This window comes from Psammomys obesus, unplaced genomic scaffold, assembly GCF_907164565.1.
Source record: "Psammomys obesus unplaced genomic scaffold, mPsaObe1.curated_primary_1811, whole genome shotgun sequence".
NCBI lineage: Eukaryota > Metazoa > Chordata > Mammalia > Rodentia > Muridae > Psammomys > Psammomys obesus.
Genome location: NW_026592118.1, coordinates 2,975,271 through 3,002,242, shown reverse-complemented (window position 1 = coordinate 3,002,242; position 26,972 = coordinate 2,975,271). Strand labels below are relative to the sequence as shown.

Genomic DNA, 26,972 nt, shown 5'->3' with positions numbered 1-26,972 from the left:
CCTTGCTGTGATGTAAGCACTGTGCTCTGTCACAGTCTCTCACTGACATTCACGTACCGACACCAGAGGCTCAAAACCAAATTTCTCCTGCTCTTGGATTAGAATTTACAACCTGTGAATCATAAACCTCTTCTCTCTGCAAATTGCTTATCTCAGAATTACAAGTGAAGATACGGGTTTAAATTAATTTAGTATTTTTAAGGAGTCAACACAAGAGGTCTAGTACCTGATGTTTAGTAACTCAGGTTGGATGCTACTCCAACATCTGAATGAATATAAGTAAAAACTATCTCTATTGGCTAACATTCTTGCACTAAAATTACAAACCATTTCCTTTTATTTTTTTCATGGATACCATGGATACCTGTAGCTTCCATAATTTACTTTACTGCTTGTCATTCTCGCCCAAGCCCTTGTCGCTCCTTACTTCATGTGCTAGCAGTCAGGAGAGCCCTGTTCCCCACTTTGTTCATCTGACAGGCTACTATTCCTTTTAGACTTACCTTACTTAAAAAAATCAGGTAGTGCTCTGAGCCCATACTTCCCAGGAAACGCTGTGTAAATAGCAGCACAGCCTTCCTACCGTGTTTGCTGAGACACTGATGTAATATTTCGTACATGTTTTCAGCTCTGTATTTTAGCAATTCTATTGTTACATATAGACTGTACATGTTCATCATGAACAAGCGTAGACTCAGCAAGTCCTGCATGTTGTTTTATACCTCAGTTACTATGTTTTTCTTGGGTCAAATTAGTGTCAGGAACCCACATATAATGATACTACATTTGCAACTCATTCATATTTTGTGGGGAAATCATTTCTTCCCATGACACATTTATAAAGCTCATGAAGTACCATTAAACTATATTTTTTAAAAATATCTTATTTTCTAAATTTTAAACAAATACTTTAAACACTTATAACCTTGATACAGACAGTTGTGGATGGCATACACCTTACAATGGAAGCGAGAACTGCATCCTGTACCTAGACCCTGGGAGGTAAATGTTAAAATCAAAAGATGCTTGTTTAAAGAAATGCACTGGAGCAATGTCCTCTGCCTATTCAGACGTTACAATCTATGTTCTATGTGTGAAGGGTGAGAAGCTCTGTGAGGAAACATTTACTAATGGGAGTTTGGCTTTATGTGACAGACACCTTAAATTATTCTTATTTAATTTCCTAAAGTCAATTTGCTTTTTAGAGGAATGCTAATTCTTCTCTTAATAATCTCATGGGAACATTTCTTTTTAAAATTTTATATAGGGATTAAAACTAACACAACTGTTGCCCTCTTGCAAAGTGATATTGGTCTTCTGTACAGCAGACATTGGTAGTTCTTTGTTCATAGGACATTTACCAAACATCTTTCTGTGACCAGCTACTCTTCCAAATACAGTAATTAATCAGTCAAGGTACGCTATAATTTCTTCTTGAGTTTATATTCAATTGGAAAGTATTAATAAATCACCTGTGATTCATATTAGATGATGATGTCCAACTTTATAGGAGAGATATGAAACAAGGCCAGGGTATTATATGTGTATTATATGTGCATTTATACTAATATCTAGACTATACAACTCTAAAAGATGAAGTTCCATGTCTAAAAGAACATAATTCTAGGCAGAAGCAGTAGAAATGCAAAAGTATGGCCTCTGTGTATACAGAGGACATAGCTGTGAAAAAGAAGGAAGTCAGATCTCAAAGAAGTCAATGTGTTAGGAGGGCATATGGGTTTTGGGTGATGTATTTAAATTTACTCAATAGTGAGACTTGAATTACATAGAAGGTTTGAAGCAGCAGTTTCCTAGTTTATCTGTGTGAAATGAATTAAAAGGAGTTCAATGCTGGCAAGAGAGAACTTTTTAATCATTCATTTTCAAAGATGCACAGTAGTTAACGTTAGATAAAATTACACTTATTCTTTATAGATTATTTAAATGAAAATTGTATTGCATCATTGTTAGGCCAAGCAAGGTGTTGAATACAAAATAAAATCTGGTAGGCATAAGTTAGAAGGAGGGAATTCACCTAATCCTGACACAAACAAATAACACATTAAAATACTGATGTCCTGCTAGTCCTTTATCTCCTCTGCTCCCCGCCTTTGCCACCCCATGTGTGAATTGCACATCATGTGGGTTGATAGCTTCGACAGTTAACGGCGGCACCACTTTAGCTAGGAAAATTCAGTCTCATTTTGAAGTGGGAAGTATCTATATTTTGTTGTAAACATGAACAAATCCTCAAAATGAATAACAAAACCGTATTGCTCCGTGACTGCATCCAATACAGTTATAAATGTACACATTTGTCCATTTGTTGACAGGAACACTGGTGAAATAAAGTATAACTCTTCCCTTGTCTTTGCATTCATTTGCACTTCTATTATTTAAAAAATGGTATAATCTTTTGCTAGAAGGTCAGTTTTTGGGAAGAGTGCTTGTTATACAGCCTGAGGACTTGAATTCAAGTTTCCAGCACCCACCTAAGGACCCAAGTGTTGCTGCAGGCACTTGCAATCCCAGTTCTCTGCCGGGCAAGGTTGGCTTGAGTGTGCCATGTGAAACCCTGGACAAAGTGAAACCCTGTCTCAGGGCAGGAAGCAATCTTGAGCTGAGAATCAGGCATCTAATATTCTCCTTTGCAAGAATGGATGCTCACATTCATCTGAGCATTCATAGACAGTACCCCCTGATACAACACACTCACAAAGGACTTAGCTGTGAAAAAAGAAGGAAGTCAGATCGCAAAGAAGTCAGTGAGCTATACACACACACTTAAATTAAAAATGAATGAATAATAGTAAATAAAAATCATATAGCTTGAGTATTTCTCTATTGCTAATTACATAGTACCTTGCCATGAATAATTATCACTGAATATTTACTGAATTAATAGTACTAGGTGAGAGAGATTTAGTTATGTCTTATTTTTATTTAACAAATCTGTTTATTAAAGCAAGGAAAAATAAATTTAGGGAGAATTGATTTTCTTTAAATTTTATTGTTATTATTTAGACAGAAATTCTCATGCTATAGCTCTGGCTCAGCAGAAATTCACTATGTAAAGCAGCCTACCATTTATCTCACAGATAGCTACTTGCCTCTGCCTTCCAAATCCTGGTATCAAATATGTGGACATCATGTGCAGATTTCACTATTTTTTAGGTTTATTTATTATGTATATGAGTTTTTCCTCCATATATATATATATATGCATATACATGTCACGCAGTGCCTGTGGAGGTCAGAATAGGGCATCAGATTTCTTGGACCTACAGATGGTTGTGAACCAAGATATGGGTTCTGGGAACTGAATCTGGGTCCTCAGCAAGAGCAGCAAATACTCTTAAGCAGTGATCTATCTCTCCACCCAGAGAATTGCTTTATACAAATTAAAGTTGGAAAATATTTTTCATAATTTTTTAAAAAAAAAAAAGATGATCAGTTTGATTTTCAAAATCACAGTTTCTTGATTAAGTAAAATGTATCTTTCAATACACTGAGTCACTCTGTTTTGTAGCCATAACAAAGAACATTGGCTACACATTTAACATTATATAAGTGTAGCACATGTTTACCAATTAATATGTGAAAATAAATAAAATAAATCAAGAGCAATAAGAAAGCAGAAGTTATAATGATTTCTATATATGGTCTTTAAATTTAGTTTTTGAAAAAACTGAAGCAAGTCCGTTAATAAATTCATGTGTCTATGTTTACCATGGTGTTCCAAGGAGGCTATAATTGCATTTGATTTTTTAAAATCTAGTGGGGTCGGCAGAAACCCATGTTAAATTAATCTAAAAGCTTATTTTCTCTATACTTCGATCTAAAATTTTAACATTTTTCAATGCAAAGTGCCAATCAATATTGGCCTTGTATTTTAAACATGTTTTCTCCAGCTGGTGGCACTACATTGGGGGACTGTACATCAGTGGTTCTCATCTTATGAGTTGCATCCCGTTTGGCAAACCTCTATCTGTAAAAATATTTATATTATGACCCATAACAACTGCAAAATTTCAGTTATGAAGTAGCGACAATAAATTTATGGATGGGGTTTACCACAACATGAGGGACTGTATTAAAAGTATTTACTTTGCCCCATTAGGAAGGTTAAGAACCGCTGCTGTAGAGGCTTCAGGCGGCAGACCCTAATGGCAGAAATAGACATTTTTTGCAGGTAGGCCTTTGAGTGTTTGCCTAGGCTTCTGGTTTCTGCAAGCATTCTGCTTCCTGTTCTACCATGACGAACAGCTTGGTCTGCACTCATGTCCCCCATAAACTTATTTAAATAGTGGATTGAAACCTCAGAAACTACTTCCCCAAATAGATCTGTCTACCATTAATTTGGTTCTGTCATATATTGTGATTTCTGTGATATTAAAGTAATGAATACCAGGAGCTGGCTGTGTTGCTCAGTGATGGAGCTCCTGCCGAGTACTCATGGCTCCTTATGTTCAATTGGCAGTACTGGAAATAAAACATAGTAATAAAGAAAGTTGAAACAGTCAGTTCATGTTTTTAACTCGGTCTGTTTTAACTGTTTTAAACTGGTTTCAAGAAGGAATTTGGAAAATTGGTATATGCAGGCTAAAGAAGACCTAGAATGAAACAAAAAGTACTAACTATCAGAATGGCTAAGATCAAAAACTCAAGTGACAGCACATGGTGGTGAGAATGTAGTGAAAAGGGAGCATAGCTCCATTGCTGGGAGTGCAAACAACTCCAACCAGCAGTTTGGAAACCAACCTGGAACTCTCAGAAAATTGGAAATAGCTCTACTTCTAGACCCAATTACACCACTCCTGAGCACACACCCAAAATATGTTACACCTTACAAAAAGAACATTTGCTCAGCTATGTTCACAGCAGCTTTACTTGTGATAGACAGAATCTGGAAACAACCTAGATGTCCCTCAATGGAAGAATGGATATAAAAAAAATGTACATTTACAAAATGGAATACTACTCAGATATTAAAAACAAGGAAATAATGAAATTTAAAAAAAAAAATGGATTGAACTAGAGAAGATCATCCTGAGTGAGATAACTCAGATCCAGAAAGACACTCATGGTATGTACTCATTTATAAGCAGATTTTAGCCATATGGTACAGGATAAACATACTACAATTCACAGACTCAAAGAAGATAACAAGAAGGACCCATGGGAGGATGCTCAAATCTCATTCAGAAGGGGGAACAGAAGACAGCAGAAGTGGCTGAAGAAAGGGAACAAGGTAGGAAAGGGAGCACAGAGAGAAACGAAAGTAGAGAGAAGGTTGGGAGGACAGAGAGCTTATAGACAGAAGAGAAACCATGGGGGGGCATCTCTATAACAAGCTAGAGACTGAAGACGGGAGGCTTCTTGAAGGATAGAGGGACAACTCTAGCTGAGACTCCTATTAGCAGGGGTCATGGAGACTGAAGAGGATACCCTATAACTATACAGGACTTTTAGTGGAGGAAGGGGATCACCAACCCACCAACAAAAAAACTTCAACTCCAAATTTATCCTTCCTACAAGATGTGCAGGGATAAAGATAGAGGGAATGTCCAATGGGCCATTTGAGAAGCTCCCGGTCTTTGTGCTGTGAGCATTTCTGGTGCTGGGAACTGTTTTGTGAACATGGGTATTGACCAGCATTCCTAGCTCCTTCCCACTAGGTCAGAGTGAGAGTCCCCAGTGGTGACTTCCAAACATTTTTTTTTAGACTGGTTCACCCTCTCCTGAGTAATATAATCGCCTTCAATCAGGGAGCACTGCTTAAAGAAAATACCAAGTGAGTTGACATGGCTTCTCCTAGGTATAAATCTTAGATTCAAAAATCTAACATTTTATTATATTTGTTTTATTACCTTCTAATAAATACTTCCATACCAGTTCAATAAAGGCGAGTATATTCTGGAGATTGCTTTATGAAAGCCTCTTCTTCTAGTGATGTTTTTCTTACAAAATAACTTAAGCTTTCACAATAACAACACATGGAAAGAGAAGAAAGAGCATATGTATGTATGTAGTAAAATTAATATTCAGAAATCTTTTGATTGCTTAGCCAACTATAAGCAGAGTAGTTCACTAGAAGTTAGTGTGCTTATAATAACCCCCCTTTTCATCCTGGAAGCTGTTACTTTCTAATTGCAATAGTAAAAGAAGGATTGAAACAATTTAGAAGCATTCAAAATAAAGTGCTGTCAGCTATACTTGCTGGAAGTCTTTCCTCTGTGTCTCTTACCTAGGCATAAAATTCTACTTTGCAGACTTAGACCTGGAGTGTATTTTTTATAACAAATCTTCAATTACACTTATGAAAAACATTTCTTACATTCTTGGTGGATTTCTATCAATACTTATGAACCCTATACAGAATGTTTCAAGCAGGAGAATTTATGAAAAGTTTGAAAGAGAACACTTAATCCACATTTCCAATGTGTTTTGTGTTTTGTGAAATTTATAAAAGGAAGGTAACTGAAAAAAATTGCTACTTAAAAAATGATTTTCTATTTTACAAAATAGAAGCTTTTTTTTTTTTCAGTGTTGCTTTTTTTGGCTTAAAGACTTCTATACTGTAAAGAATTCCTTAGCAAGCCATTCAGCAAGTCATAAAAAGTGATTTCTGTAAAAGTAAATTTTATCAACCCTTCTTAGATAAGAGTGCAAAACTGAAAGTCATGTGTGAAGGACATGCTTCCATTTGCCTCTATTCTGTGCAAAATAAACAAAGCCAAAACCAGTGAGAAAGAAAAAAAATCAATCCTTGGGCATGAGGTAGTGGACATGAAGGAACCAAATGCCAACATTCTTGAAACACACACAAAGATTTCTTGAAGATATAAATATATTCATCCTCTTTATGTCTACAATCTTAAGTAAAAGTCTATTTTAACACTCTCATTAGCTCTGCTTACAAAAGTGTCTGTACTGGCAAAGATCCCAGTAAGAGATTATTATGTGTATACCAGGGTTTCTGAGAGGTTCCAAACTGATTTTATTTGTGATGTTGAACATATCTGTGGAGCTTAGAAATGTGACATATTGTTGTCTTAGTGTGTAGAGCAGAAGCATACCAAAGCAACACATGATATTTATTTTAGTAGCTGAAGATAAACAAATACTCTACTGTGTAATCATACTGCTTTCAGGAGTACCCAGGGGTGCTAAAAGTGGCTCTCTCAAGATAACCAGGCTTGTGGGCAGAAGCCTTTTTGATTTTAATTAACAGGTGTGCTTGCTAAAGAGTTGTCAGTATATGCTTTCTGACTCCACACAACTGCAAACAACCTGTGCAGTAAGAGAAAGGGGTTGGTTCCTACTTTCTTGAATCATATAGCTAGGGTACAGTAATGTAACATTTTTCTATTTGATTAGTAGATAGTGACATTCAGCACTGTGGTTTTGTTCTTTTTTTTGTTTATTACAGCCTTCAACAGAAGATGTTGTTAATAATAAAAAAATGTGTTTTAGTCTACACTGAGTTGTAGTCTCTCAGACAAATATTTAAATGTAGAGGATCTTAATAGGAAGGTGCAAATTGAGAGGCGACATGAGAAATTGAAATTCAAACGCATTCATACTCTCCAGGAATCAATCCAAAATATCATATTGTAATCAAAACATTACCAAAGTTGTCAACTGTCTTTTCACTTTGCCATACATTGTCAGTTGGGATTTAGAAATTAGTATTTTCAGCTAGTTAATAATTCTATCCCTGGTTCTTGGAACATAACGGTGCTCACATGCAAGAAGGAGTAGCAAAACCAAACCCTCTTTCACAGCTGTCACTCTCTCTGCTGATGAAACGATGTGATTATGAAGGCATCTCCCTAGTGTTAAATCAGCTCTGGAACAACCATGAGCAGTGTGGCAGTAGGGGATGGCTTATGGTTTCCATGTCCAAAGTTCTCATCTGGTCAGTAAAGATAAGGGACCTGCCTTATGTTTATTTTGCAAGATGTAAATAGCATGATAGTTACTGTTACTGACTACTTCAAATTTCCACACGTTTCTGGCATAGAATAGACACTCAAGACACTTAGCGGAAAAAAATAATGTATGAATAATCTGGCATGTGTTTTACTACATTTTAATAATTTGTTTTCATAAATGTATCACATAAGAATAGAACACACAAGTGTAGGAAACTTCTGACCACTCATTGGATGATTCTACAGCACTGCTTCTTATCCACTGCCATGAATAATGATTACCACACTCTCACTGTTCCATAGCATTTTCTGATTTTGTAGCATTTAATATATTTTAACAGTACAAAACAAAATTATTATTTTATATATTTAAAATATTTGATATAACTGACTGTAAGGAACATATTAGTGTTTTTTTTAACCAACGAAAGAGCAAAGCTACAGATACACATAAAACAAAGAGGTACAGTGTGAGTGATACTTCTGATGCTTTTTATAACAATATCTTTTCTCATTCTCTGAAATAATGTCTGAAATAATGCTTCAAATCAATAAGCTGAAACTTGATCACAAATTGTTTTAAAATATACTATAATCCTGAAATGATCACACTGAACATATTTTTACATTGTAATTATGACTTGAAACTATTGTGATGAGGACTGAAAATCTTGCCAGACCTTACTTATGGCGATCTGATTTATGGCATTGTTTGGCTTTATAGTTCAAGATCAACATTTCAGCAAATGTTTCAATTGAACAAAAATAAATAAATCTGAATAAACAATGAAATGGAAATATTGAGAATTCACATATATCATTGTGTTGGGAAAATCTGTAAAGGCATCACACTGAAACTAGTCTTCTGAATATTTTCAGCTACTTCTTTTCTATAATGTGTAATATGCTCAGAAATGTCAGCATTTTATATTTTATAACATAGAGTTAAATGTTGTCAAAGGCAGAAACCTAAAAAAATTGTACATTTGTGTTGGTAAAATGTTCTTTTGGAAGGTATACATCTTACCCTGTTCATTCAAATGCTGATTTCTCTCCCCCACTCTCTGGTTTCAATCTGGACATTGTTTTGTGATACTTTTTCTAAGCATCACCTGTCTCAACTTTGTGTAAACATGACAAAATAAAACAATCAGCCACAATGTTGAGCAAGGGAGAGGAAGGAGTAAAAGGGAGAGGGGAGGAGCCAGAGGACAGGAAGGAGTGGGAACAGAGGGAGAGAAGAGAGGCCGGGAGAGCAGAGGCTGGAGGAGAGGTCTTGAACGGACATGGAGAAATGAACCGGACCTAAGATTTCACTAAAAGCAAGTATAATGTGGGAAATCTGAATAATAGGAAGAAACTACGTGGGCTTGGTGGTTTAGGATGGAATAACCATTGCCCAGCATTGTGATCTAGGTTAATTAAATAAATTCCCGTCTCTGTATGGTGATTTGGTTGTTTAGGATTAACCTCAGCTTTACTAAAAGATAATTAATAGAAAATAGTAAAAACTAAATGCAACACATTTGTTTAAAAGTACAGTTGATAGAATTTTAAATTGTAAAAACGCATTAACTCATTATTTATGAATTTATATAAATCTTCTCTAGATCAGGTGATACAAATACAAACATATAATAAAAATGACATTTCTTAAATTCTGGATCAAGTTATCTTCCAACTTAACACAACACATTTTTATATTCCGGATACTTTCAGTTAAAAATTAGCATCTAATTCCATATACATATTCATGGTTAATATATATGTATATACACAGAGAGAGTGAGGTGAGTAAAGTAATAGCTTTAGAATTATGCTAATCACAATGTTAACATGTTAATGTTTACTTATTTAATTTGAAATTAAAATAGTTGACTCAGTTGAGAGAAATCAACTCAATGGAAATCACCAAACTGTAAACAGTGCAAACATTTCCTTTACCTTCAATATAAAAGTTTATGTAGAACAATGAGACTTGCTTGGTTTAAGAATCTTAGGAAAGAAGTGGGAAACAGTAAGATCTGGAGAGGACAGGAACTCCACAAGGAGAGCAACAGAACCAAAAAATTTGTGCACAGGGGTCTTCCCTGAGACTGATACTCCAACCAAGGACTATGCATGGAGATAACCTAAGACCCCTGCACAGAACCCCATGGCAGTTCAGTAGCCAAGTGGGTTCCACTGTAATAGGAACAGGGACTGCCTCTGACAAGAACTGATTGGCCTGCTCTTTAATTACCTTCCCCTGAGGGGGAAGCAGCATTACCAGGCCACATAGGAAGACAATGCAGCCACTCCTGATGAGACCTAATTGACTAGGATCAGAAGGAAGGAAATGAAGTCCTCCCCTATCAGTGGACTTGGGGAGGGGCATGCATGCAGAGGGTGGAGGAAGGGAGGGATTGGGATGAGAGGAGGGAGGGAACCACAGGGGGGATATAAAGTGAATAAAGTGTAATTAATAAAGAATAAAAAAAGAAAAAAAATTGAAATTCAATAGATGACTTTCTCATTAAGTAAAGATGTTCATTGTGTAATGAGGAATTGATGGAGACTTTATGTTTACAACATGAAAACTGAAATGTAATAGATGATATAGGAGACAAAGCACATTAGGAGAAAGAATGCATTATATCTACATGTCTTGGTGCAAATTCTCTCTTTATGTATCAAACAAGGCATGTTATTTAGAAACAGGAAGTCATATCTGTTCACACACTGAAGGTATTTATTTGCCACCTAAAACCTGTAGGGATATTTAGAGAGGGAAATGTGTTTAACGATAAAGTTGTGGGGAGGTAAATGACTAAATGCATTACTGGATCAGCAGTGCCACAATGAATTACTTTGATGGCTACAATAATGATCCTGAGATAAGTATTGTCAAGTATGATCATCTGTCTTAGACAGTTACAACGGGACTGCAGCCAGGGAAGCAGGGACAGCCTAACTGTGGGTCTTTACCTCTTCTCTGTTTCCTCCAAGTACAATCACCTGTCTGAACTCCAGCTTTTTAGTAGACCAACTGCTGTAGCTTTACCTTTCTCAATGCCTTCAGTGTCAACTTATCACTCAGATATTCCCCTCCAACCTTCCTCTCCACTCATCCTTTTATCCAAGCCTCAAACACCAGCAGATACTCCTTGAAAACACTCCAGGGTACACAAGAAGGAGAAACAGGTAGGTAAAATTACAGATCTTCACTTCTCTCTCCCTTCTTCCAAACCAACCCTTCTCATCCCCAGCTCTGTAGCATACCAGCTGCTATGGCCTCTACTGCCTCACTGTTACCTTCGCTACCTTCGTGGACAACAAAGATCTTTCCCTCCAAGTTTTCTGTTCTCTACTCATCACTTTACCCCAGTCTCCCACTCCGGTGGACATTCCCTGGGAACTCAAAGGCCACTCTGGGCAAAGAAGCATATAGGATAGTATGCAGATCTTCACCTATCCTTTCTTGCTTCTAAATCTAGCCCTCGAGTCTCATCTACATCTCTGCAACAGATCACCTTCTTTGGTCTCCCCCTCTCTGCTTTTCCCAACATCTTCCTTCATCTCTTTCCTCTCTTCTCCTTCAACATTCCTTCCCAGCCACCAATGCCAATGGCCAAACCTAACAGAGAAGCAAGGAAGCCAACAAAGCACATAGACAATCTTCAACTCTTCACTCTCCCTTTCCCTCATCTTCGATCTTCCAGTCTTCACTCTCCCTCCCTCATGTTCTATCTGCCAGTGTTATCCCAAGCTCTGTAGCAGACTACCTACTCTGGTCCACCATTACTCTCTGCCTTAGATCCTCCTGGATCAGCCTGGTTCCCTCCCTCTTGTGGACCCTCACTGCTCTGAGTCCATCCCCACTCCTAAGTGTCAAATCCTAGAATCACATTTTATCCAGAACCCCTAGTGACCACACCTATCAGGATCCCAGAAGAATTTCCTACCAGGTAACACAATGCCACCTAAGAACCAGAAACAGCAACAGAAATCCAGGAACAAACCACCCACTCAACAAAGCCAAGATTAGGCATCAGACCTAGAGTTACAGTCCTCCACAGCCCAGAGAAGCTTAGACCTCAGTGTAAAAACATAATCAATTAGAGACAAGGCAATGCATCTCTACAAGAGATAGATCCAGCTTACCGTGCCACAGTAAGCCTTGAGTACAGCATCACAGCTGAAGCAAAAGACAAAGACCTTAAACGAGGCTGTATGACCATGATAGACCCTTAAACAGGAAATGCATAAGTCCCATAAAGAAATCCATGGAAACACAAACAGTGGAAGCAAATAAATTAAAACTGTTCAAGACCCAAATATCAATAATGAAAACCCAAACAGAATAAAATCTGGAAATGAAAACTTTAGGAACTCAAACAGGAAGCCTCACCAATAGAGTGTAAGGGATGGAAGAAAGAATCTTGGGTATTGAAGACACAATAGATGAAATGGATATCTCAATCAAAGAAAATTTTACCAGATGAGATCCCTAACTTTTCTGCATCTGATTCTTAATGTAAGAAAATGATCATTTTCATTGAAACCCAACATACATTTGCAATTTACATAACAGAGTACATGGTTTTACCTTTCTAAAGCTTTCATTCTGATAACAAGCTATAAGGGGAATAATATAATGGACATTGTGTTTCTATACATGTAAGCTTTTACTCCTGTTGGGTATGAATGACAGACATGCATGCTAAGATGTTCAGAAACCAGTCATTTATTTTCAGGGATCTGTGTCTAACTTCATGACCCTAAAACTGAATGATAGAGACTTTCAGACACATAAATATATGTAACTTAAATACTAAAATTATTTTTTAAATATGAACCTTTTGGGAAACATGAACCAGGGGTAAAGAAAATCAATGCACTTATTTTTTTTTTTTTATGAAGTCATTGTTACGTTACATTTTCTTCATCTTTTGTCCCAGGTCGACAGATGGCCATTCTTATAAAATTTCTGTGAATATAAAATTTCTATGAAATATCAGAATGGTGTCTGTAACACCTATTCTTTCTCCTGGACCTTTATACAGTGGGCAGTAGAAAAGCAAGAGTGGCTCTGTGGAGATGAAGAACTACTTTTCCACCCCGAGTCACTTTTCTCTTATTGGACACTTACTGGGACACTGATCTCAGTGAGTAGTTCAGGAATATTAGGTTAAACTTGCACAGCACCAGTACCCGACTTCAGAAACAAATTCTCATTCAAGTGCCCCATGGTGTTCCTGGCAGTCAGGAGACAGAGTCTTTTCTTCACTAAAATGATTTAACACAGAGATAGTTTTTATTTCAAAAGAAATTAGAGAGTTTATTATAGAGACAATTATGTGATCGTGGTCTAGGAACATAAACTAGGTGTCCCCAAATATTGTGCTCCACTGTCACAGCGGAGATTTGATTTTACAGAACAAAGAAATCTATAAACCAAAACTATTTACCAAATTGAGTGGTGGGGACATGGGTGGCTTGGTTAGACCAAAGCTCCGCAGCTGGTTACAGATTTTAGATATAATCTGGTGGAATTTTATCTTTTGCAATAGTGAATGGTACTAACTTGTTATAATTTATTTTTAGGTTTTAATAATTTGAAGATGTCAGGCTTTAAAAAATGGACCAATGATAAATAGTACAGCACAGCTTTTCAGGAAAATGAATCAGATGGTAACTTTTTCTGGTGATCAAGAGATGGATGATACGGGAAAAAAAAATTCAGTGAAGCAGACTGACTAGAGACATCACTGGGACCAGAAAAAGAGAGCATTTGTACACTAATAAAAAGAGAAATAGAAATTAACTGAAAAACAAAAACAGCCAAAAAAAAGTCACATTTTGTCTTGCTAGACCATAGAAAATAAAAGGAATCTTTGTTCAAAACTGCAATCGTAGAGTTAACATATAACATACAAGGAGTTAACATGTAGCACTAACTTGTAAGTTAAAACATAAAACTCTTTTTTCCCTTGCTTATAAGATATTTTATTGTTTGAAGTCCTTGTAAAACGTATCTTCCTATAACTCTGAGAATATGATAGGAAGATAAATATATCATTAAAATTCCAATCCACAAAAAGATTTATCTGGGACATAAGAGAAACTTGGTAATTCAGCATTGTGTATGGGTGGGATCAATTGGTGACATTGTATCATGTGTCCGCAGGTTTACCCAGAGGACACACATCAGCACCATAGTGAGCCTCCCTAGGAACGCCATATTTTGTTACAAATACAAATGTTGTTAAATCCAGTGATTTAACGAGCACAGAGACACTAAAACTCGTCTTTTTCTGAACAATACTTGTTTTATCTCAATAAATTTATAGTACACATATACCCCAAATTAGTCTAATCTCATTTATAACAAAATGTTTGCTTTTTAGATTTTAACATTTTTTGCATATGTGCTTTATGTGCTCCATGCATTGTCTTATGTGAGAGGAAGAAGCAGGTGCCACCTCTCTTAGAATAGGAATTAGGGAAGATTGTGAGACGCCATGTGGCTGCCAGAGACTGAACTTGGATCTACTGCCAGGGTAATGAGTGCTCTTAACTTCTGAGCCATTTCTCCAGCCCCACCATGTGTTATAGCCCTGTAGTTAGGCTTGTAATTCTCATTTAAAAAATCGGTTAAGTTTGAATTTTGTCTAATAAAAAGAAGTTTCTTTATGCTAGGTACAGTGGTGCACACCTGTAATCCCAGCACTCAGGGAGGCAGAGGCGGGCAGACCTGGTCTACAAAGCAAGTCTAGGACAGCCAAAGCTACACCGAGAAACCCTGTCTCGAAAAAAACAAAGAAAAAAGAAGTTTATGTTTATAATTTATTTTTTAAATGGATGATAGTTGCTGTCACTTTCATAAACTTGCAAGGTATTTTTAAAAATCCTACTTTAATGTATAAGTGTACTTAACTTGATGATTCTTTTTGTATTTTAAGTCACATTTATAAAAGCATTTTTAGATAAAGCAACTATGTTCCTAATGAAAATCAGGAATCGGAAACAGAAAGCACACCTACACTATCTTAGAACCTAAGGCTTACCACTATAGGTAAAACTTGTAACAATGCTGTTTTCTTTAAAAAAAAAAAAATAGGTTGTAAGTGCCTGATACAGAACTTCTTCTTTTAAATTTTCTTCTCACTATACACAGCAAAGGTGTACCACGTAACGCACACAGATGTCTCTTAACACACAGTGGGCACTGTCTGTCCTGTTTTAAAGTGCCAACATACTACAATGTAGTGACAATTACTGAACGAGCAAAACAAGTCAGAAGTAGATTTTTGGAAAATTAAAACAGGATAAAATCCTATTTATAGAAACATATAAGAAAAATAAGCACAAAACAAACTGTAAAAAGCATGTTTGTTAAACTATACTTTTCTCTGGTTCTAGGATAAATGATATATACATATATATAGTATTTGATATGTAAGCAAATCTTTAGGCATATATTCTTATTAATCAGTAAATACTGGTGGTACTCAAACCAGCACTCACACATACCCAATGCCTATTGTTCAGCTTTTGAAAATAATTATCAACCCTAGTATGTGTATACCATAAAATGCAGATTATTATTACTACTATTGTTTATTATTGTTTATTATTATTATTATTATTATTATTATTATTATTATTATTTTGTGTCTTTTGCAACGGAGTTTTTCTCTGTAGCCCTGTCTGTCCTGGAACTCACTCTGTAGATCAAGCTGGCCTCTGCCTCCTGAATGCTCGGATTAATCGTGTGCACCATCACTAGGCAAATCTAAGATACACAGAAAAGCTTTACTTGCAGGGCAGCAGGAATTTAATCATACAAGCGAAATACCGTGTCATCATTATTTTTACAGTGCTCATGCATTTTAAATAAATAACCATAACAGTCCAATTAGTATTTTATATGTTTTATGCAATTGAGTAAGACTTGCAAAACAACAGCGTTAAAGGTAAATAAAGTGATATTAAAAATAAACCCTCTAGAAATCTCAAAAAATTTTTGAAAATATTTCTTGAAATTGAAAGTATTGATTTGTAAACATGTTGTTATGTACTTGGTAATGGGAGAGAGGGAGAGTGGAGAGAGATGGGAGGGGTTTCCAGCACACAATGTGAACAGTTTACTGTTATTAAAGGGCCACCCTGAAGCTGTACCCCCTTACGGAAAGTGGTTTGTTTCATCTGCTTTGACAGCCAGTGTTTGATGGCCTTTGAGGAAATCAAAGCTGCTTTCGATATTGATTGACTCTAGTAATTAACCCCAGATTTTGTTTTTTGCTCTCTTCAAGTTGTCTTTAATTGAATTCTTCAAAATGTACTGACCATTCATTCAAGTGGGTGGAAAGAAGTTTACAAGAGGCATGCTTTACAAAAGAGGATGAAGTTTTCACATGTAAGACACCTAAAAGAATAGAAGACAATAAGGAACTCTAGAAAGCTTTAGGAGAAACAAAAATGTATGTTGGATCCTAGAGTAATGCTTAAAGAGATAAAGTCAATAAGGGCACATACAATGTTTATGTGTAAATAAATATACTTGCAGTTTTATTTAACACCATAGTTTACACCCAACATTTGGTCATTCATATGTTACATAAAGATCCAAATAACTTAATAAATTTATGGCATATTTCTATACATTGCTACTGATACTTATAAGTATTTCATTGTGTCTTCACAAAGGGTAGGGGCTCATTAAGACCAGCTCTTCTGTCCTGAGCCCTGTGGACCTTCTACTGACCAACATCATGCCCACACATTGAAAGATCCTCACAATCTATCACTCATGAGTGTCCTCTGGCCACTATGCAATTTGATAATGTGGGCTATCATAGGAAGGCAATACAAAGGGATCCACAGAAGTTGATTTCAGGGTAAGGCCTCTTCTTATACCATGTACATTCAATAAACTTCCATCACTGTTATATCAAAAGCTAAGTTTGTTTATCTGCTTTTAAGGTATGGTTTGCTTCTGTTTCTCTGTTACCTGTGGTTAGATAAAGGCTTCACTCATTGGTTCCATTTGAAGACATCCAGTTTCATCTCCTACTGTTAACATGATGTAAATAGGTTACAAATAATCGAGTTCATCATTGGGGAACCATCCCACTGTGAGGAGGTAACTAAGGCTTTATTTTCAATCTATCTAATTAATACACATAGAATGTGACATAAAAATTGCAAAGTTTCTCTTTCACAACACAAAAACAAATGATATGAATAAGGAGGATGATCAAACAATATGTACTGCCAAGTGGAATATTACATCTTAGGATATTCACATATAGAGATAATATTTAAATAAACGTATATAATTTTTTAATAAAAATACAATAACAAAAGCAAGCATATATCCATTGAATCTTCATTAATATTCTGTGGCAAGTGTTTATAAATGCAAAAGTATACAGTGCCTAGAATTAAATAATTTCTGTGTTACATAATGTGTAAGACAGGTAACAAAAGGAGTCAGTGGAAAATCGATTTCAGTCAATATTTAACATGTCAAGGATCAGTGATGGATTATTCATGGTAAAATGACTATTAAATTTAGCTTGAAATATAGACTGGTTTAAATAAACCTCCAGTGCATGTAGGATTCCACAGGGCCTTGAAAAGAAGAAAACAAAAGCAATGAATGGCAAATAACAAAATTAAATAAAACTTTAAATGAAGATATTAAATATTTCAATACTTTAAAAATACAGATTGATATGAAACTCTGTTGGTAATATGTCAGAATTTTATTAGCATTAACAAAGAATTTTTTAGTTATATAAAATGAAAGAATTAAAAGTTGACACCAAGTTATATTTTTCCTTTTTCAAACAAGCACAAAATAGTTTTCTTCAACTTTTTATGCATTCCTCAACTGAAAAACCGCCGGAAAATTAGGAGATGGGTAGACAGTGCAGTGTCCTCTTGAAGATTTTGTTACGGCAGTTACTGTCTGAGCCCTACGCACAGACCTCCAAGATGGTTTTCTTAGTCTGCGGCTGTTACTACTCTAATCTCTTGTCATTGATGCCGATACTACATGATATATATTTATGACACTTTGAAGTATGTTAACCATTTTAAAACAAGAAAATCCATTTAGTAAATACTCAAGAAAGAATGTGTAATATCTGAGAAGTTTGGAACACTTGATTCAACTGTTGTTGAAATGTGCAGGACCACAGAATTAACCCTGCAAGACTGTGTAACGTACCAATGTGTAGGCCATGTGTACGCGTGTGCCACCTGCCAACGTATAAAATATAACAACATATCAGAGTTAGCTCACTTGGCCCTGGCAGATTCTGAGGGAAGTCCACACAGAGAAGCCCTCTTATTTCAGTCCACACCGAGGAGCTCACCAGCCTGCGATGGAGCGGAGTCTACAGAGCAGTTCTGTATGACAACTGTGGTGCTATTGTAAAATCACTTGATTCGGAAGCGGAAAATCTGAACAGTCATGAGGCTTGGGGAATTCTGATTGTAATCTGCCAAGTTTACTGAGACACGCACTGTGTGTGTGTGTGTGTGTGCGCGCGCGCTGGGTAATGTAGTGTTTGGTGTGTATATGTGTGTGTGTACGGCTGTAGTGGGAGTGTACTGTGCACATATTTCATTTTAATCGTGTTTTAAGGGAAACTGCTCTGTTGTCTCACAGAATACACGTCATTGCTTGGACATGCAGGTTGGTCAGTGCACACTGAAACTGAGGCTGAAGGCTTGAATGCTTTCAAATCAGCACTCTGAGGCTATTGCTTCAGTGGACAGACCTATCTACCACTGAGTGAAGTGTAGAGTGATCAGTTACTTTTGTCCTTAAAAGAAAACTCACTGAAGCTACCCAGGGAAATGGGTAAAACTCCACCTTTAAAAATTCATGTCTCCAGGGGTAGATGTTACCATTTGATGACCACTTAAGCTTATGTATGACAACGGCTTTTTATCTTTCCTCTTTTACATGCAAACCATCTTCTCAGGCACACTCAAGGTTTCCTTGATGTCATCTCTGCCATTCTCTAGCACGATCTTGCTTCTCTTGTCATGTAAGTGTTCTGTTATCTCCCTTTAGAGTTGTATATAAATTAGACAGCATAAAATGAGATACTACATGATAGATTCATAAGCTGCATTTATTTATTAATACTCTTAAGGCATCTCTATATGAGAATATTGATAGTTCCTCTTCTTTCTTATTGAATAGACATTTACTTGATAATTGACCAGTCTATTAATGATTATTTGTGCTTTTTCCATCATTATCTGTAACAAGATATGCTGATGAGGGCATATTTTAGGATCATGTTGTTTAGTATATATGGAAATGTATGCACTGGCATAAAGATAACTTTGGTGGGCTTTGGATCATACCACTTTATTATAGTCCTAAGAATCTCTTTAGCAGATGGTGTTCATATAACAAGGCTACTCATTAACAGAATATTTAAAAAATACATAAAAATGACTAAAGTGTTCATATGATTAAATGACATTCAGCTACTTAAATTATTAAGAAAATATTTTACTATTGTAAAACATTATTATATTTAAAGTAGCAAGATTTAAATTGATTGTATGGTGTATGTACGTGACACAGAGACATGATTTTGCTTATGTGAAAAACAAGATGGCAGAAAAAGCTTTCAAAAATAATACACATGCACATCGACTGACATTTGCATATTTCATAATTTATATACATTAATTAACAAATCACAAGTGTGAGTAATATTATTGATGTTTCCACAAAGGAAGAAGGGTTAAATCTTTCAGATTCAATGAATATTTGTAAAACCTCTATTAACTATAAAGTAGTCTTTTAGGCCTGGTGTGGTAACACACATGGTTACTGGGGCAGATGGATTGCCAGGAGATCTAGATCATTTTATAAGCTTCAGACCAGCATAGGCTAGAAAGAACTTGTCTCAAAACAGCAGGAAAAAGTTCTTAGTTGCATTTTTACAACTTAGTTCCTAGAATCAAAGAGTTGGAAAATATGATATTTTGATCTCCACATTAGTCTTTCTTTGAGCCTAGAGAATAAACACCTCATCCAGTTCCAGGTTTTACCTTAAAATTGAAGAAAATGATAAATGTTTTATACTATTTTTCTTCAAGAAAATAATTCTACATTAGAGTATAACATTAAATGTTATGGATTAAGTCCAAATCCATAAATTCATTTATAAACATAAAATTCATAAAATAATGATAAATCTGAAATAATTTTGATATTTATAGAACTGACTCTTTAAGTATTCTGAACTAAAAATTACACTCTTTGGCATAAATTTTCTATATACTAATTCAGCTTCATAAATTTACAATTGTAATTACCATCTTAATATGGTATCACTAAAGAGTATAATTTCCCTTGCATTCTTTCTTTACAGTGCATAAGGTTAATGATATAGATGGCTGGCTTTTAAGAAACTTTCTAATGGCGTATTCTAAAATTTTCTGCTTCTGTGCCAGTTCTGCATAAATACATTTATGAAACTTTCCCCCTTAGTTTTCTATGACTACATTGTAAAATCTCTTTATAGTTTTATTTTTAAACACTTTCATTCTATCAATTTCAATGCCTTTGTCCCCTATAAAATCCATATCAGTTTCCTCACTGGTAAAAGTTAGATAACCTTGAAGACCCTCAAATCCCAGTGTGAAGCAAGTGGCTGAAAGTATCAACCTCCAAATAATGAAGCAAGAACTGACAGATTGTTTACATGGCATAAGGTATGGCCGGTCACTTGGAGGTGACCCCTTCTATACAGAGAGAAAGGAGGTAGAGAGAGGAGTGGAGAAGGCAGGACTCGAGAAAACACCCGTGGAATAATCAAGAATTATGGCTGCGTTTAGCTGCACTCTCATTTCTTATGCCATATTAAAAAAATGGTGATTCAGCAGTAGATCAAAAAAGATATTGAGACTCTCAGCCAAACATTGGGCAGAGCACAGAGGGTCTTGTGGAAGAGTGTGGGGAAAGACAGAAGGACAAGGAGTGGAGAGGAGCTCTACAAGAAGACCAACAGAGCCAACTAACCAGGGCCCAGAGAGGCTTGTGGAGACTAAAGCACCAAGCAAGGGCCAGGCATGGACTAGACCTCAGCCCCCTACACAGATGAAGCCAGTGGGCAGCTGTTGCTTCACGTGGGTGCCCTAGTATAGGGACCAGGGGCTGTTGCTAACATAAACTGTGTTCCCTGGTTTTTGATCACTTCCCCTTGTCAGGCTGTGCTGCCAGGCCACAGGAGAAGAGGACGTACTCAGTCCTGGTGTGACTTGACGGGATGGGGTGGTTCGGTAGTGGGGAGGCCACCCCTTTTCTGAGGAGTAGGGGAGAGGAGGAGAGAAAGAGGAAAGGAGGTTGGGAAAAGGAGGAGAGGAGAAAAGGAGCTACTATCGGGATATAAGTGAATAAACAAACAAACGGACTAGTTAACTAATTAAAGAGATGATGGGGATTACTAAATCACTATTCCTTCAGGTGGATATGCCATGGAGGTCTGGGTCTCTTGTTCCCTAGGGTGGATGGGACATGCCAGGCCTGAGTCTTTGTTCACAGGTGACAGAACACAGGAAGCCTGGATCCTCTTACCTCATGTAGGCTTTGTTTCTCTAGTATCAGTTTCTCCACACAATCTGTTTCCAAAGTTCATAGCACAGAAGTAACTTTATGTTAATCTGACTATTCATATCAAGGACTGTGGCAAAGACAGCACCATTCTCTCACTAATAGACTTTTCAAGGGTCTTCAGAGAGGACCTTAGAATAGGATTTCTATCAAAGATACTTTTCTTTCTACTTCCAAGGCACACATGTCACCTATTTCAGTGTCCCTTAGTAACTCTTCTGATGTCATGCACTCTCAGCCTTACACAGTCACTAGCGGCTTCCTGTGTCCCCCCTCCCTTGGCACAATGCACTTAGAATCTTCTGATTCATTTTATCTTTTCTTCATTTGTTATCCTTAATTTGACTCTGCAGATAAAGCAACTTCTCACACTCCAGAATACTATGTGGGGCTTTTTAATAAAAAGTCCCAGGTAAATAGTGATATTTGTTGAATATGAATTCAACAGATTTACATAGACAAGCCCAACCTCTGGAACACAGAGGGAGCATCCTGTTTCCTGTTAACATTTTAAACCAATGTTCTTATTCAGCATTTAATATAATATGAAATAATTGTCTATAACTCTCTTTATACATGGCTTAATGTGTTGCTAGAAATACATGAGTTCATTTGATCAACCATGTTTGTAGCAGCTTTATTTTAATAGCCAGAATCTGGAAACAACCCAGATGTCCCTCAACTGAGGAATAGATACAAAAATTGTGGCACAATTCCATTTACACAATGGAATAATACTTAGCAATTAAAAACAAGGAAATCATGAAATTTGCAGGCAAATGGTGGGAATTAGAAAAGATCATCCAGAGTAAAAGTATCCCAGAAGCAGAAAGATACACATAGCATATACTCACTTATATGTGCATATTAGACATATAATAAAGAATAAACATCCTAAATCTTCACACCTAAAGAAGCTAAGCAAGAAGAAGGACCCTGGGTAAGATGATCAATCCTCACCCAGAAAGGCAAAAGGAACAAACATAGGAAGAGGGGGAAAACAGGGAACAGGATGGGAGCCAACCACAGAGGGCCTCTGAAAGACTCTACCCAGCAAGGTATCAAAGCAGATGCCTTTTATACTCATAGCCAAACTTTGGGCAGAGTGCATGGAATCTTATGAAAGAAGGAGGAGATAGTAAGACCTGGAGAGGATAGGAACTCCACAAGGAGAGTAACAGAACCAAAAAATCTGGGCACAGGGGTCTTTTCTGAGACTGATACTCCAACCAAGGACCATTCTTGGAGATACCCTAGAATCCCTGCTCACATGTAGCCCACGGCAGCTCAGTCTCCAAGTGGGTTCCCTAGTAATGAGAACAGGGACTGTCTCTGACATGAACTCTGACATGATCACCTCCCCCTGAGTGGAGAGCAGCCTTGCCAGTCCACAGAAGAGGACAATGCAGCCAGTCCTGATGAGACGTAATAAGCTAGGGTCAAAGGAAAGGGAAGGAGGACCTCCCTTATCAGTGGACTTGGAGAGGGGCATGGGAGGAGATGAAGGAGGGAGGTGGCATTGGGAGGGGACGAGGGAAGGGGCTACAGCTGGGATATGAAGTGAATAAACTGTAATTTATAAAAAAGTAAGTAAACTTAAAAAATACCTGAGTTGAGTGATTATTAATAAATGAAGCCTTTGGTGACAGACTTTCTTTTTTCCTGTTAAGTGCCAGGACATGCATACACCATCAGATATTCTGACTAAAAAAAAAAAAAAATGACAGCAGCAATGTAGTCTAGCCAGGAAGATTAACACAGTACCGGCTGTTAGAAACCAATAAGAACACTGAATTAACAGCTATTCAACTGTGATAATATATCTGTCAGCATGGAAAAAAACAACAACAACCTTCCCTCTGTCAAACATGGCTAACCAACAACTACAGGAAAAGCCAGGCACAAGCATTCCTGTCCCAAACAAGACAGCAAAACTCTTCTCATATATTTAAAAGATCTTTCTACACCAACTACAAGGACAATCTCCAAAATGAAATCTAAAAAAGCCAGTAGAAGTTTCAAAATTCATGAAAATGTATACCGAGAAATTCTCTTAATGTCTTCAAGTATAACACACATTTTGCTATTATTTTTCTAGCCTATAAGAAATAATTTCATCTTTAAAGCAAATTGCATTAAGAAAATAAGTTAAAATAGATAAAAAACACAGGATAATCCTACTTATATGTATACATATGTGTATACATATATATATACACAAACACAAATATATGTATGTGTGCATATGTGTATGCATATGTAACTGTGTATTTATACATATGTACATATATACATATATGTACATACTTATATACTGGATTGGGCCAAAGATATGAGTGAATCCACAATTTGATCAGTTTTAAGTAGTGAAATGAAAACCATTAAATAATACCTAGATTGATGAAGAACTTTTTTTATTTCTATAATTTTTTTATTTTAAAAATGTATTCATTTTATATCTCAATTGTAGTACCCTCTCTCATCTCCTCCTGGTACCACCATCCCTCCCTCTTTCCCCTATCCCATTTGCCTAGTCCACTGCCTAGTCCTCCTCCCCTGCCATCTGACTCTAGCTTCTGAAGTCTAATCAGGACTGCCTGGATCCTCCTCCTCTGTGGCCTTACAAGTTCACCAGGGAAAAGTGATCAAAGATCAAGCAGCTGAGTTCATGACACGTTACTCAGGGACTCACATGGAGACTGAGCTGCCTATTGGCTACATCTGAGCAGAAGGTCTAGGTCCACTCTGTGCACGGCCCTTGGTTCATGAATCAGTCTCTGTAGGACCCTCTGGACCCAAAGTGTTTGGTTTTGTTGGACTTCTTGTTGAAGTTCCTGTCTTCTCTGGGTCCTTCTATTCCCCCTTTCTTTCATAAGACTCCCCAAGCCCTGCCCAAAGTTTGGCAGTGAGTCTCTGCATCTGCTTCAATACTATTAAACTATTTAAAAAAAAAAGGAAATCATGAAATTTGCAGGCAAATGGATGGAACTAGAAAAGGTCATCCTGAGTAAAGTAATCCAGAACCAGAAAGACATGCGTGCTATATGCTCACTTATAAGTGGATATCAGCCTTATAATATAGGACAGCCATACTAAAATCTACAGACTTAAAGAAGCTAAACAACAAGGAGGACCCTAGGGAGGAAGCTTAAATCTCATTCAGAATGGCAAACAGGATAGACATCAGAAGTGGTGAAAGAAAGGGAACAAGATAGGAGCCTACCATAGAGGTCCCCTGATGAAGTCCTTGTAATTTCACATTTAAAAAAGTGATCAAAATCTTAAAACTTCAATTCTAATAATCTATTCTGTAAAAATTTAAAATATATACAAATGAAAGTAATAAATCTCCTTACTCAAAATTTTATGCTAAAAGACAAATTCTGTGATCATTGTGAGTAAAATTAATATATTACCTGAAATGAAAATTTATATTTGAAGTCAATCATATTTATAAAATAATATTCTATAAAACATAGCAAAGAAGTAAGATATTTCTCTAAGATATTACATTAATGAAACCCCAAATTCTCTCACTAATATTTAAGACTGTCCCTGATGAATTTAGCTACTCATTATCAAATATTTTAATTAAAATATTATTTGCAGTAGCTCTCAGTCTTCAAAATATGTATAGGCTGTGCATGTGTTATCAGAAGGCCTTTATTGACATGATTGATGCAACCAGAAATATCTCAATGTGTTGACATGGTCTCTGAGTGTACATTGTTCCTTTTCAACTCTACTCATCCATTTTTCTATACAGTTTCAAAAGCACAAGTGACTGCTGTTTAAAAAAGAAAAATCCCAACTGTTGTATTATACCAATAAAGACTCGGGAGCCAGATGCTGAGGTGAAATCCTGCTAGCTCAGTGAGGCAGAGAAAATAACCAGCTAACCTTCCTTCTCAGTTTAGGTCTAGATGGAAAAAACCCACCAGCTTAGCTGAGAGCCCAGGAGCAAAAGGCCAAAACAAACATACATACATACATACAGACAGACAAACAAACACGAAAACAAACAAAAACATCCCAAGGCCAAAGACTTGCTCCTCAGGGTGCTGAGGAGCTGAAGCCTAAACTAAAGCCAGGGCTTGAGCTAATTCCTTTCTTCTTCACACTTAAATACCCCTCAATTCAAAGTCCCTCCTACTCTTTAATTCCCATCAGCTGATTTCTTGCTCTGCCTCTTGACCTAGAGTTAAATTTACTAAATTCCGTGTACTAGAAGCCCTTGAATTAAAGATGTGTGCTATGGCTGGGTGAACCACACCATAATCACTGGTTTACAATAAACAGAAAGTTCTTGGATTAAAGGGTGTGATAGGGCTTAACCACACCAAAGAAACAGGGCCTTACAGTTCACAATTTGGGGGTTCACAATGGGATCAAATATCCTGCAACAGGTGACACCTCAGAAATTATTAGTTTTCAAGAATACTGATAAAATTGCTTCATGGAAGAGTTTATTTAAAAAATCTTTGATTTGTTTATAATGGTCTGTTATTAACATATTTCATTCTGTGTTCATATGTTCATATTTTATGTTCTTTCTTATGTAGCATGTGTAGCAAAAGCCATGTCTTGAATGCTAAGTTGACTAGGCCTTTTACCGTCAGACATTAACCCTTTTGACACATGATATCAATTGATCTATAAAGAGCAACTGGTGGTTGATATTGACAGCATCAAAAAAGCAGTGGTAAAAACATAAGAACCAAGAATGGTATACAAGATTTCTATAAAATTCTTTTCTTTCTTAAATTAAGAAGCTATAGTAAAATTATGAATGGATGCAATATATATATGTGTGTTTATAAAATTCTAATATAAAATGTATGAAATATTTATGAAGAAAATCTTATAAAATAGTAAGTCGCATATGAAAATATTGAATTATTTACAAATAAAAATTGAACTTGATAGGTGAATCTTCCTGGCTTCTAAAGAAATGTAGATGAGTCATATGTGTCCTTGTTAATGTGTAATTCATCGTGCTAAAAATGTTTTACTAACTTTATATCTATTTATATTATTTCTTCCCCCAGATTTTCATATAGAAAGCACTCTACAGTTTTTGCCCATGCAGTTAATTATTTCATTAAGTTTCTGTACATTCAGTCATTCATTTGCTGATTCTAAGGGTTGTGTTATATTAAAACAGACAAGAAAATGCTAAGTACATCAACATGAACATGGTACTGTCACGGGTTAACAGGTTCCCAATCTGCAAAAGCCACTTGCACATGGGATTCTTTAGGAATTACTACCAGGAAGTATTCTGTCTTGGCCTAAGGTAAGGGCTCACCCATCTTCACTACCTGGAGACAAGTTAAGAATGATGAGGACTTTAACAGAAAAACTGTGTTCCTGACTCCTTCCATAATTTACATTTACAT

At 36.4% G+C, this 26,972-nt stretch overlaps 1 protein-coding gene across 3 annotated transcripts in view; it reads right to left on the bottom strand.

Annotated features, from left to right (window-relative positions):
* Ccser1 (coiled-coil serine rich protein 1) overlaps positions 1–26,972 on the bottom strand; it is a 1,161,699-nt gene that overhangs the window by 552,077 nt on the left and 582,650 nt on the right. Inside the window, exon 10 of one of the 3 annotated variants that reach the window (XM_055612835.1) lies at positions 17,039–17,555. The exons of the other annotated variants lie outside the window; for them this stretch is intronic. Coding sequence (XP_055468810.1) covers positions 17,496–17,555 — 60 coding nt within the window. The 3' untranslated portion in view covers positions 17,039–17,495. Of the gene's footprint in view, positions 1–17,038; positions 17,556–26,972 lie in introns of those variants that run through there. 3 annotated transcript variants of the gene reach the window in all.